Here is a 14,603-nt window from a genome sequence, read left to right on the forward strand (position 1 = left end):
GGAATCTCCTAAAAAAGGAAGGGGGTCCACCAGTCTCCCTTCTCTTCTTCCTACTTGTTGCCTAGGATGCAGCTGTGATGGCTATAGCCCAGCAGCCATGTGGGACCCTGAGGATGAGGACCTCACCTTGGGTGGTCCCTCAGAACCCTCCTGAGAACTGCTGCTGGGAGACTTGTGGAGTATGAAAGAAAACAAGTCATTAATATTGACTCCAATGTTGGCCTGAGCAGTTGGTAGAATAAAATTGCCATTTACTGAAATGGGAGAAGAATGGGCTTACAAGGGGGCAAGTTAGATGGGTTAAGTTTGGCTGCATATAACTGAAGAACTCAAAATAATTGTGGCTTAAGTAACCTAGACCTTTATTTTTCACATTAATGAAGATCCAGGAATAGGCTGTCTCGTCCACTCTTTCTTCTCAATAGACCCAACCCTGTGTGTTTCTCATCGCTTTCACCTCTATCACTCTTGTCCCAGTCCCTATCCTCGCTCACCTGGTTTACAGCAGTAAACCTACTAACTCGTCTCCCTACTTTCCCTACTTTCATCCTACCTCCCACCCCCTCTCCCCAGTCAATTTTCCACAGAAGAGCCAGACTTAATTTTTTGAACATAAGTGGGCCCTGTCAGTCCTTTGTTCAGAACTTTCCAATGGCTGCCTCTGACTCCGAGTAAGAGCAAAGTCCTTATTATGCCTACCAGACCTGACGTGATCTGGTCCCCTCCCATGTCTCTGCCCCCTCCTCACCCACTGTACCCAGCCACCCTGCCCTCTTTGCTAATCCTTAAACTTGTCAGCACACCTTGGTCTCCGGGTCCTTCTGCTTTGGGGAATTCTGCCCCCAGATATCTACTTATGCTCTCTCTTATCTCACTCGGGCCTCTGGCCAAACATCACTTTATCAGGAAGGCCTTCTCTGATCACCATATCTAAAACAGATCCCACCCTACTATCTCCTTATTCTTCAGAGTACCCACCTCCGCCGGGCACTTATTTATATTCATTGTCTATCTCTCCCCAGTAGTTTTGTTACTCTGTGCTACTTGCCATCCCTGTGAAAGCTTGTTAAATAGTTGCTGACAACAACAAAAATAAGCCAACTCCACCTTATCAGTTAACCAAGATCTAACATGGTTTTCTGTTCTAATAACAATAAATACAGTATATAGCAACCACAAGACATTAAAAAATTAGAAGTAAGAATAATAGACAGCAGTATGCCAGCCAATGCGCCCGTAAGACTGCCTCCAGAACCAAACGTCCTTCTCTAGCAGCCCCAGAGGCACAAAGCCTGTCCTACTGCTCGCACATGAGCCCTTCAGTGAGAACAGGGGGTCGAACTGACCACCCATTATCTGGAGATGAACACAGCTATCCTCTCATCACTCTCCAGCTTTATGGAAAATCCTGGTGATTTATTCGTGTTTTCAAACACGAATAAATAAAAGTCCACGAACACAGATTTATCTTTTCATTCACGAACAGTCTATTTCTTCCAAAGTGAGGAGATTTTCTGTTGAACTTGTAAAGTGAAATAAGAAATCTTTGTAGTAAATTTCACTCACGAAATAGGTCTCCAGCCTGAGACATTTCTGGAGACAATATATGACTAATATTTGTTTTCATGTGGAAAGTAGCAAAGCGTGGCAGAACGTTACACTTCCTATTTTCAAAGAAGACTAAGACGTCTAGCTCCTTCAAGAAAATAACAAGCTGAAATTTGCAAAAGAAAAATAACAAGCTATGTCTCAGCGTTTGCTTCAGACATACATATTCCTCACATATATTACAGGTGATGGTTGCTTCAAGCTGCTAAACTATTCCTTCTCTGGGAGAACAGTACAGCGCCCAAGAAAATGAAGAGCCTGGCTTTGAAGAAAGATCTCCTTGCATCTGAATCCCATCTCCACTAGCTGTGTGTCCTTGGGCAAACCATCTGACTTCTCCTGCCTTGGGCTCCTCTTCCAGAAAACTGAGGTAAACTTCACAACAGGCCTGGAAGATAAAAGGCTCTTAAAGATCATGTGTGTAGAGTGTGGAGCACAGGGTCCAGCACCTAGTAGGTGCTCAATAAATGGCAGCTGATATGACTCCCATAAGCAATGACCTACAGAAGCCCACTCAAGCCATCAGCACTTTTAAACATAATATATAAAAACAACTGACTTTTACAGAACATTTGAAAATACCAAAAGTATTACTCAAAAAAAAAAAAAAAATCTTCCACCAGTACTGTGAACCTCCCCCAAACAACAGAGGTGTGGACTAGAGACACTTTTTCCTCTAACAACTTTGAAATAGTGACCTCTGCTGGCCCGTGGAAAACATGAACTTTCCAACCTACGCTTTCATGATTGAGCAAGGGCTGAGTTGAGTCAGCCAGACTTGGTCCCTGTCCCTGGAACAAAAACCAGGTGTTGTTGCATTACAAGGGACAGAAATCGTCACAAGGGTTACTACGATGTAATTGGGATGTTAACAAAATTAAAGGCTGGCCTTTCCATTTGCTCATCCGCCCAGAAGATTCTTTTTTTCAAACTGCGTTGTCTCCTATTTTTAAAATGTCATAATTGCATGCAAATGTTACAGCTGAAAAACAACACAAGGGGCATTAAAAATCAATCTTCCATGTAAGCCTCAGATTTTCCAGCATGAAGATCCAAAAGCAGAAGTGGTGACAAATGTGTAGAAAACAGAGTGAAAAAGTCAGAATGCATCATTAAGAATATTACAACAAAAGGGGGGGGGGGGAATCCTTGGGAACACATGTCTAATTCAGCTGGGGTAAACAGCCAGCTACAAAGAAGGCTTTAAAAAACCCTGCAAATCTCTTACAGATATGGCCCAGAAACGCAATGAGGAAGCAGTCACGACCCTTTTCTCCAGGCGGAAATATGCTTCATGAAGAGGCTGCTCAAGGGCCTATTGGCTGGGATACTTAGGCATGAAACACAGTCCCACCTCTGAAAGGTGTGAAATAAAAGAGAGGTTGCAAACCAGCAGCCATAGGACCGTGCAGTTTGTTTTGGCACTTGCTGTATTTTTTTTTTAAATTAATTAGTTTCCAACACTTTAAACATGGAGACTTCACATCAAAATCTGAATCTCTGCCTTCTTATAAACAAATGGGGAGATCTAGACATACCAGCCAAGAATTCTCCCATAGCAGCAATCAACCAGGGCCAAGCCGCAGCACAATCGTCCCTTTAGAGGGGCACATGCTCTCTCCAGTTTGCCATGTTCCCCAAAATTCGGCCTCACCCATATCGCTTGCCTGGCTTTTGTAAACACTTGCGTTTGAGACCATGGGTTTCTAACAACCCTAAAGCACTGAACTGAATTCAGTTCAAACAAGTGTCAATCGTGTGCAAGGTACTTTAATAGACACTGGGGATATAAAGACTAAAACATGATCCCTGAGCCCAAAGAACTCACAGATCACTGTTTCCAGTGAGAGCAAGTAAACTGGTAATTATACGTTAAGATATGTGCATTGAGCCTGGCTGGTGTGGCTCAGTGGTTGAGCATTGGCCCCTGAACCAGGTCACAGTTCGATTCCTCCTGTTCAGGGCACATACATGGGTTACAGGCTCCATCCACAGTAGGGGGCATGCAGGAAGCATATTTCTCTCTCACTGATACTTCTCTATCCCTTTCCCTTCCTCTAAAAATCAATAAAAAATATATTTTTAAAAAAGATATGCACATTGAAAAAGTATAGAAGGGCCCGGCTGGTGTGGCTCAATTGGTTGAGTGTTGCCCCATGCACCAGGTCACTGGTTCAATTCCCAGTCAGGGCACATGCAATTTGTTCACTCCTCCCAGGAATTATGAGTTTCAGTTGCTCCACATCCTCATCAACACCTGTCACTGTCAGTCTTTACTTTTAGCCCTTCTGATGGGGGTGTAGTGGTATCTCAGCCTAAATTTGCATTTCCCTAATAATTAATGATGCTGAAAACCTACCTTCTCCTACAAGGCAATTCTTTTTGAAGTGCCTGTTCATCTTTTGCTCATGTTGTTTTTTGTTTGTTTTTAAATATATTTTTATTGATTTCAGAGAGGAAGGGAGAGGGAAAGAGATAGAAACATCAATGATGAGAGAAAATCCTTGATCGGCTGCCTCCTGCACGCCCCCTACTGGGGATCGAGCTTGCAACCCGGGCATGTGCTCTTGATCAGAATAGAACCTGGGACACTTCAGTCCACAAGCTGACGCTCTATCCACTGAGCTAAACCAGCTAGGGCTTGCCCATGTTGTTTTAATGTACTTTGAGGCTATGTTATTAGGTGCCTTAACATTAACATTTTAAAACTGCATCTTTCTCATAAGTTGAATCTTTTATTATTTTGAAGTGCCCCATCTTTATCGCTAGTAAGGCTTTCTGCCTTAAACTATACTTTTGTCAAAAAATAATACAACTATACCAGCTTTCTTTTAGGTGTTTGCTTATCTTTCTTATCCTTTTATCCTATATAATAAAAGGCTAATATGCAAATCAACCAACCAGTGGAACGACCGGTGGCCATGACACGCACTGACCACCAGGGGGCAGACACTCAATGCAGGAGCTGCCCCCTGGTGGTCAGTGTGCTCCCAAGGGGGAGGGCCGCTCTGCCAGAAGCCAGGCTCATAGCTGGTGAGCACAGCTGTGGTGGCGGGAGCCTCTCCTGCCTCTGCGGCAGTGCTAAGGATGTCCAACTGACAGCTTAGGCCCACTCTCTGCAGGGAGTGGGCCTAAGCCACCAGTCAGACATCCCCCGAGGGCTCCCGGACTGTGAGAGGGTGTAGGCTGTGCTGAGGAACCCCCCAAAGTGCATGAATTTTGTGCACTGGGCTTCTAGCTTTCAATATAATCCATCCTTATGTTTTGGATGTGACTCATTAACAACAAACAGATGGGTTTTTTTAAATTTAGTTTGATGAACTTTGTTTGAACATTTAGTCCATTTATATTTAATGTAATTACTGATATATTTGAGTTTAAATCTACATCTTATTATGTGCATTTTTTTGTTGTTAATCCTCACCTGAGGATTTTTTCCATTTAGATAAAGGAAAGAGAGGGAGGGATGGGAGGGAGGGAGGGAGGAAGGGGAAAAAACATGAATGTGAGAGAGACACATTGATTGGTTGCTTCCTGCACATGCCTGATCTGGCCGGGGAACAAAACTGAAACCCATGTATTTGCCTTCGACCGGAAATTGGAACCCACAAACCTTCGGTGTGTGGGCCAATGCTCTAACCACTGACCTATACCAGCTAGGGCTATGTGCATTTTTTTTGTCCTGCTTATTACAGATTTTCTCCCTCCTGCTTCCATTCTTTTATACTTTGTTATTTCATTCTTTCCCTGTCTCGGCTTGGAACTTTATTCTTTTAGTAGTTACCCTTAAGTTGCAATACACATCTTTGATATACCAAAGTCTATTGTTGACTCTTTTACTCTCTTCCCAGACTATGTAAAGATCTTAGGATATTTTAACTCCCAAATACTCTGACTTGTATATTTTAACGCTCTCTATAGTTAAAATCCCCTCAGAAATTATTGTTTCATAAGTCAATAGTCATATTTTCCTCATTAATTTCTTCCTGCTTTTCTGTCCTCCCTTCTCCCTGGGGGGGTAGAGGGCGGGTGGGAGCTTTTATTAAAAAAAAAAAAAAGCCTTTATAAATTAAGTTCCCTTTAGAGTGACCTCTGTTGATGAAATCTCTCATCTTTTATTTGTCTGAAAATGTTATTTCCCTAAATTTTTTGTTGTTAATCCTCACCTGAGGATATATTTTCTTTTTCCATTGACTTTTGGAGAGAGTGGAAGGGGGAGGGAGGTAGAAACAGAGAGAAGCATTGCTATGAGAGGCACATCAATTGGCATGAGAGAGTTGCCTCCCACATGCGCCCCGATCGGGGTCAGAGAACAAGCCTGCAGCCAATGTACATGCCAATGCTCTAACCACTGAGCAACCCACTAGGGCCCATTTTTGTAGATTAATGTTGGGTATGACATTCTAGGCCACTACATTTCGTTCAGCCCTTTGGAATTTCCATTCCACTGTCTTTGTTTTTATTGAGAAATTAGCTGTCCAGTTGTTGCTCACTTAAAAGTGGTCTTTCTTCTCTGGCTACTTTTAAGATTGTCTTTAGTTTTTAGCATTTTTACTATGATGCACCTCAATGTGCCTTTTTATTTATGTTTAGGGTTCACAGAGCTTTTTCAATCTGTGGCTTGATGCCTCATCAATTTTATTATTTGCTATTAAATCTTCAAATTTGCTTCTGCACCATTAGATTTCTATTTCCTTCCAGGATTCCAACTAATTATACCTATAAACTTTCTCATTGTATCATCTTGTCTCATGTTGTGTTCTGTGTCTTAGTAATCTTACTTTCTATGCTTTATTCTGGATTTCTTCTGATCTATCTTCCAAGTCATTTTTTTAGCTGTCTAATCTGCAGTAAATCTACCCATTGATTTTAGTATTCTATTGTTGTCCTAGAATTTCCATGGTTCTTTTTCAAAATAAATATATACTTTACACACATGTGTAGTTTCTACTATGTTTATGTAGTTTCTAGTTCTTTAATAAATTAAAATTTCATTTTTAATCTTATTAAACATAGCAATGGTAATTATTTTAAAATCTGATAACCCTAATATCTGGAATCCTTATGCTCTTCTTGTCATTCATGTTGTCCTGCCTCTTCTGTGCCTGATTGTTTTTAATTGTGTGCAGACATTGTATTTGGAAATTTGTTTGTAGAAATAATTGAGGCCCAGGGTGTTGTTTTACTCCAGAGAGGATACATGATAGCTCTCCCAGGATCTAGAAACACTGGCAAAGAGAGATTACCGCAATTCCATTTAATGAAGATTCTAACTCAACTACAGTCATGCAATCTGCTTCCTCTTCACCCTTCCTTCTAGGGTGCAGCCCTCTTGGGTTCCAACTCAAAGCAAAATTTATCAGTTCCTCTTTGCAGGCTCTAAACCTCAAATTTTTTGTCCTTGAGAGGCTCTGGGAACTGCCCCTACCCTCCACTTACAGCTGACCAACAAAGGTAAGCTCTCAGAAGCCACGCTGATACTGCATGGTCCTGTTCCTGAAGCCTAATTAGACCCTTGAATACTTGATCCATTTGAGCTAATTTCTTCCAATCAAAAATTTGGTTGGCATTCAGAAACAGTTGTTCTATTATAATAACCTCAGGAGCTAGAGAGCAGGTGGAAAGAGTGGTGGAAAGCCAGGAGACAGAACTAAAGCACTGATGTACAAAGAAACAGAGAACCACCATTTGGATATCCTGAGGCCTTTCAGATTCTGCACGGGGTCCAGAAGCAAATCTGTATTTGTGCTCACCATGACTTTTCTGTGCCCTTAAGGTTAACTTCCCTTTTATGCTAAAGCTAAACTGAGGTGGGATTGTGTCCTTGCAACTAAGAATCATAATATAGTTAGGGAGAGACTATATTTATTCAAGCTATAAAACAGTTTTTAATAAATTGAAAGATAAAAAGGATAAACCAATCAATAGTCAACATGTCGTCAAAAGACTATCAAAGCAACAGGTCTGTGATTTAGAGGTCACCTTCCAATGTGTCTGCCAGAGGCATCCTATAGGTCCTCCAGAACTACTTTGCCACCAGAACCACTTGCAGGGCACACTCAACAGTGCCTGGTAAGATATGTGTGTGCAAGGAGAACAAAACCCTGGAGGGCAAGGTAGAGTCACACAGATCCTGTAAAATAATGCAAGTAACAAAGCAGGCTAAGCACCAGGACACTGAGGAAGATGCATTTAGTGCAGGCTAAGAACAGAATAGATGTTCAATCAACAATGAAACAGCAATAGCAAGACACATCAATTTTGTGAGTAGAAAATAGTTATGTGCAAAACAAGGTTGCCTCCACTTACTTTAGCCACACAAAGTGGTGAGCTCTTTGAGGGCAACGTCTGTGACTTTATACCATCAGAACCTATCACAAAGCCTTACCTCCAGGACCTAACCATATTCTTCAAGCTTCCCAATAAATTAATCAGATGGAAGATCTCTACCTTACAGCAAATGATAGTTCATATGCTGCAGACACTCATCTGAGAGGCCACATAGAAAACACAACAGAGCAATGGTTCCCCAAGTGTGCTCTTCTGACTAGCAGCATCATTTCAACGCTTATTAGAAATGCAAGTTCTTAGGCCCCAACCCAGATTTACAAATCGGAAACTCTGGAGGTGGGACCCAGTGTTTTAACAAGCTTTCCAAGTGATTCTGATGCATGGTAAATTTGATAACTCCTGATCTATAATAAACCCTTCTCACAGTGTGATTCTGGTCAGCAGCTTGCTAAGACTAGATGGATTGTTAACTGATAAATTAAAGCCATCTTTGTTATAAGCTACTTGACTTTAAAGAAAGATGACTCAGTTGGGAGAGCAAAAGAGGGATTTCAGGGCTAGTATAGCACCTCAACTACCTTGAGGTGAAGTTCAGACTAATTTAGGTAAAGCTGACAGACATAACTGTTAGCCTGGGAAAATATGATCCGCTCAGAAACACTATTCTGGCAAGGAAAGAAACCTCTATTATAAGATGGCTATCAGCACCTGCCTCTTTTGTTTAGTTTTGGAAGAAAGGAAGCCAAGATAATGAAGAAAAGAGACTTAAAATGCAGGCTCCTTTTCAGCAATAAAGATTTTTTTTAAATAATAATTAAAAATTTAAAAATAATAATAAAATAAAATAAAATTCAGGCTCCTTAGAGTTACCATTACATACTGATCACCCACCAAACTAGTCTGGTTAAGGGCAAAGGCTGATTTTTTTTTAAAATATATTTTATTGATTTTTTACAGAGAGGAAGGGAGAGAGATAGAGAGTTAGAAACATCGATGAGAGAGAAACATCGATCAGCTGCCTCCTGCACATCTCCTGCTGGGGATGTGCCCGCAACCCAGGTACATGCCCTTGACCGGAATCGAACCTGGGACCTTTCAGTCCGCAGGCCGACGCTCTATCCACTGAGCCAAACCGGTTTCGGCGCAAAGGCTGATTTTGCAAGAAGTTAAACCTTTTCAGGTTTTATAAGCAACAACAGTGGAGATGTAAATGAAATGGCTAAAGAAATACACACCAGAAATTAAATAATTGACCCTGTATATACACATTTCAATTAATTGTCCCATTTTTTAAAATGTCAATTTATTTTTCTACCCAATTCAAGGTCAGTGATATACAAAAGTATATAAACAGATTACCATATTTACAGGAAGACATACAAAACAATTACCAAGAACAAATCCAGCAAAGTAACAAACTGAAGCTCAGCCATGTCCACTGAATGGTGCAATGTTTATTCTAGGACAGTTTCGCGGTTCTCCGGGAAAGAAGTTTTGTGGGTTTATAGCTTCCATAAGGGTCAAGCAAACATTACAAGAGCGGAAAGAATCATGTTTTATACCGACAGTCAGAGTAAAGCTTTTAAAAAACACTCTAATCTTCAGGCCAGTGTTAGAGCACCAGTGGGCTCATAACCAAGCTGTGACTTCATCAAAGGAAACGCTTCTCTCCTCTTGTACACAGGAGGAGCCAGAGGAGCTTTTTAATAACAGGTGACTGAGCCACACCCTACCCCAACAGATGGTATGGAGATTATTGACACACAAAGAGGAAAAGGAACTGACACCCCTACCAACTAAATGCAATCCAGATTTGGGGGGACAGTTTCCAGACCCCACCAAGAAAACTTTATATGACCTATATTTTTACAAAGCACATTCTTTTTGGAGAGAATTTGGAATGAATACCTCAAAAGTTTTTACATTGCTCATCAAATACACCTTTGCCCCAAGTATTTGGCAAAAATCTACACTTAGCCAGACATTTTATCCAATAGTTTAAAGGAATCATCCCATCATCAGTCTCAGGAATCAAATGGGTTAAATACTACAATTCTTTAATGGAAGCAGAAGCCAGAGTCCTTTTCTCCCAAAATGCCTCAGCACAGAGAATGGAATATAAAAAGCTCAGTGGCTTTAAAACATAAAATTCAACAGTTCTCAGTCAACCTAGCCACAATTTTCTGGCCATCTGTAAGTAACTACCACTTTCAAAATTCAACTTTCACATTCAAAAGTGATCAACTCCTCTTCAGGGGTGAAAAGAAAAAGCAATGGCAATAGCCTAAATCCTCCACACACTAGACAATTGGGGAACTGTCTCATAAAGACACTTTAAAGGTCAGTAGGATTCATTTATAATTTGGCATGTGCTGGCTGAAGGGCAACAAATAGAAGGAATAAAGATATAGTACATCCAATAATCAGACAAATTGTAGACATATATGCCATATTAATAAAGACTCATATACAATACTGTGTTGACTAAAGAAAACATTTTGGGACACTGGAGGAGAAAAATAACAGGAAAAAAAATTACAAGGAAGCATTTCAGTCCAAGCTAATCCAGTGGATATCTACTAGTAGGATTTCTAATCTTTCATCTCCAAAGAAATTGAGCAAATAAAATTACCTCGTTCACTTTTGCGACATACAACATGCTCCTAAGTAATCCATCTGACGTCTTGGTCTCACTTGCTATTTGATGACTAAGTTGTTTCTGGCTGTAAAGATTTTCCTAATATATTTTAATTAGCCAGTTAACACAGGGAAGACTGCTCCCTCTGAGGCCAAAAAGCTTCACAAAATAATTTCATCTAATGAAGATGAAGAGTGGTAAAAAGGGGAAAAGTTTCCTGGTTTGTCTTGCAGAACTTTTTCTCTCACTTGAAAAACTCTACAATCACTTATAATGTTTTGTTCCAGAAAAAGAAAGTAAAATTAGTTGGGAAAATAGTCATGTACTTAATTGTTTACTAGCATGATACAAAACAAATTCATAGATGTCAGTCGACTGTATTTTAAAGACCAAATGTGAATGTTTAATCTTGTAACTTAAGAACTGAATTTTTCCACATTCCTTTATATAGAGTTAGCATCTGTAAATTGAGACTTTTTTTTTGGACAATCATGTAAGTTTAATTTGTCTCTGGAAACAAAAACATAACCTAACAGATTGACAAAATATGTCCTTTAGACAATATATTTTCTGTGAACTTTTCTCCAATGTTACCATTTTAATCCTTTAGTAAACAGAAACGACTCTAAAAAAGTTTATGTATTTCAAGTTTACAAGAGTTAAACTCTCAGAATGACTAGGAAGGAAGATTGGGTTAAGTCAACCTATTTTACCTTCTGAACTGGCTCTACTCCTCTCAAAAGTGCATTCTACAAAAATCCTAATTATTATTAAGCTTTATAAGCTGGAGACATTTCTACTGCCATAGATGTAACTGTGAAATTGAATAAAGATTTTATTATACCACACACACAAGCAACTGGTACAGAAAAGGCCGTTTTCAGTTATTCTGTTGAGAATTTCTTTCCATGATTTCTCCCATTAAAGTATAGTTTTCAAAGCAACCACCACGACAAAGGAAGCATCTAATTAGTCCATTTTCTTCTGATCCAAGAATGCTGAACATTTACTGTCCCATCTGTAGTTGTATCAGCAGTGTAATGAACACAGTTTATATTACTTAACTATTCTTTGAACTCCAAGAACTGTTGAAGTCTTTTCTGATGTTCTGCAGATGCTTGCACAGCACTAAATGAAACATAAATTCAAAGCATAAGCTTTATTTTACATTAAGCATATTAAGTGAACCACAGAGCACAGAGTCAATATTTTTCAAAACAATTAAAAACGAAGAGAAATCTTCACTTATTTAGTACTTCTGAAAAAGTTGGATGAAAACTCTCCTTAATCTAATGAGGAGGGCTTGCATTCAGTAATGGCATGCTTCCACCTTTAAGAGACCAAAGCAAATTAAGACTGACAAGTGAAGGCATCGATTTTAACCTGCTCCGCTATGGAACCTGCTGTGCAGAGTTCCAGGCCTTACAGATTTTCTGGATTTTATTATTTTATTTAAACCAGATTCCAACATTATCTTTGAGTTGTGGAGTACTTGAATTGCCTTTAATATAAAATCCTTTAAACTAAAATGTTTGGTTAAAACATAATAGACTCCACTAATCGTTTTCAAAGGTAACAGCTTTGGTTTAGATTTACTTTTCCCTTTGAAAATAAATTCTGTCTTGGATGAGGAAATTGAGTTCTCTCCCAACCTTCACCCCCACAAACATACATTACCTTGACAAAAGTAGGGCAAATATACTGAAACTAGTAAAAACTTCCAGGCAAAAAGTGAATACAATGGAAGATTCTAATTTTCTAGATGTTTAATAGTAATATATCACTACTCAATAATAAAATACCAGTAATTGAAGGTCACCACTTTTGAAAGTGCCAAAGAATCTTGCTAAAAACATTTTTGCTACACATCATTATAAAAGTCCTAAACACACACATCTCTGCTTTCTTAAACCATGTTGCTGCTTCAAATAGAACCATTTCAAGTATTTTTGTGCAAATTCCCACCTAGGTGCTAGTGAGGCTGTCATCTCCAACTAAATGGCTCTGAACTCTCTCAAACACCAAGTCTGCAGCTTTTTTCATGAATCTTCTCTCTGCTAGCAGGCACTGCACTCGTTCCTACTACTGTTAGTACTCGCGACTCTAATATCTGTCTCTTCCCCTCAAATTTTAACGTGTTATAAGTTAGAAAACCAGTAAATCAAATTTAAACCTGGTTCTCAGAGGTGGAGCTATGGATAATGAATAAATTAGGTATTATACAATAATAATAGATTTCCAAGCAACATATAATATACAAGTGTGGGCTTTATATATGTAAGCTCCCATTGTATATCTATTAGCAACAAGTGGAACAAAGTGGGATGAATAACATAACCCTTTCATGGGAGGGTAACTGTAGCAGAAAGGTTCAAAGGTTAGAGGAGACAGCACAATTTACTGGTTAAGATTATAGACACTATAGATAGAACTCACAAGTCAGAAAGTTTTGAGTCTGAATTCTGGCTCTGCAACTTTCTTACCTGCAAAATCTTGAGCAAGTTACTTAAATCATTAGGCAATTTGCCCACAACCACAGATAGTCAATGATAACCAGACATAAATCTAAGTATATCTCTACACTTTTCCCACCATATCATTCTGTCCTATATTTGTACAAAATAGTCTCTACTGACCTCATCAATTTTAATGCACATATAAAAAATTTGGCTCTTCTCAGAGAAAAGAAACTGAGGCAGAACTTCATTCTCATAATTTTTTATCAGTCATCTATCTCCCTTTCTTTTCCAAGAAATATCTATTTTCCCCTTCTTCCTGTTTTTGTACTATCATCTACTTCATTCTCTACATTCATTGGGTGTTTTCTGAGAGTATTCTGCATGGCAGTTTACATCTCAGAGGCAGTCTAATGGTGTACACAGAAAGTTGAATTTTTTTTTAAATATATTTTTCTTGATTTCAGAGAGGAAGGGAGAGGGAGAGAGAAACAACAATAATGAGAGGGAATCATTGGTTGGCTGCCTCCTGCACGCCCCCTACTGGCGATCGAGCCCGCAACCCCGGCAAGTGCCCCTGACCAGAATCAAACCTGGGACCGTCATTCCACAGGCCAAGGCTAGGGCTATTATTTTTGTTTTAAATTGATTTCAGAGAAGAAGGGAGGAGAGAGAAACATCAATGATGAGAATCATTGGCTGCCTCCTGAACGTCCCCCACCAGGGAATGGAGCTAGCAACCCCAGCATGTGCCCTTAAAGAACCCGGGATCCTTCAGTCCACAGGCTGACGTTCTATCCACTGAGCCAAACCAACTAGGGCAGAAGGTCGAATTTTAAAAGCAAGAAAGATCTGATTTCAGGTTCATGCTCTAACACTCACTGGATTGTGCTACTAAGCAAGTTCTTAAGCTTTTTGAGCCTCAGTTTCCATATCTGTTATGATAATATCTATACCTCACAGGCTCTTTGAGAAGAGTAAATGAAAAAAAATATATATTTTAAGTACTAAGTGTATTTCCTAGGACAGCACTGTCTAGCAGTATTTTCAGCAGTGTTGAATACATTTTGTATCAAAGCTATCCAATACAGTAGCCTAGTACTAGCTACTACAGAGGACTTGAAATGAGACCAGTATGACTGAAAAACTGGAATTTAAATTTTATTTCATTAATTTATATAGCCATACATGGCTATCATATTGGAGATCAGATGTAGAAGGTACTCAATAATAGATTTTGTTTCTTTTTAAACAAATCTTAAGAATAGAGGATTATCTATAGCTCTTTTGTACTCCCATTCAAAACCAATGTGTTCCATAAAACCTGCTATTGTTGCTGCCTAGTTTTATCGAAGTGAAACAAAACATACTACTGTTTCACCCTAGCCGGTTTGGCTCAGTTGATAGAGCGTCGGCTTGTGGACTGAAAGGCCCCAGGTTCCATTTCGGTTAAAGGCATATGCTCTGGTTCTGGGCTTGATCCCCAGTGTGGGGCGTGCAGGAGGCAGCCAGTCAATGATTCTCTCTCATCACTGATGTTTCTATCTCTCTCTCCCCCTTTCCCTTCCTCTCTGAAGTCAATAAAAAAATATTTTTAAAAATTTAAAATA

At 39.5% G+C, this 14,603-nt stretch overlaps 1 protein-coding gene across 4 annotated transcripts in view; it reads right to left on the reverse strand.

The window, feature by feature from the left end:
• Positions 1–9,167: 9,167 nt before the first annotated feature.
• Positions 9,168–14,603, reverse strand: part of NDC1 (NDC1 transmembrane nucleoporin) — a 54,391-nt gene continuing 48,955 nt past the window's right edge. For all 4 annotated transcript variants that reach the window (XM_036349674.1, XM_036349675.1, XM_036349673.1 and 1 more), the window contains one exon: positions 9,168–11,665. In XM_036349674.1, the coding sequence (XP_036205567.1) occupies positions 11,602–11,665 (64 nt within the window). In that variant the 3' untranslated portion in view covers positions 9,168–11,601. The remainder of the gene's footprint in view (positions 11,666–14,603) is intronic.

The sequence above is a fragment of the Myotis myotis genome, unplaced genomic scaffold (assembly GCF_014108235.1).
Source record: "Myotis myotis isolate mMyoMyo1 unplaced genomic scaffold, mMyoMyo1.p scaffold_m19_p_2, whole genome shotgun sequence".
In the NCBI taxonomy this organism is placed as follows: domain Eukaryota; kingdom Metazoa; phylum Chordata; class Mammalia; order Chiroptera; family Vespertilionidae; genus Myotis; species Myotis myotis.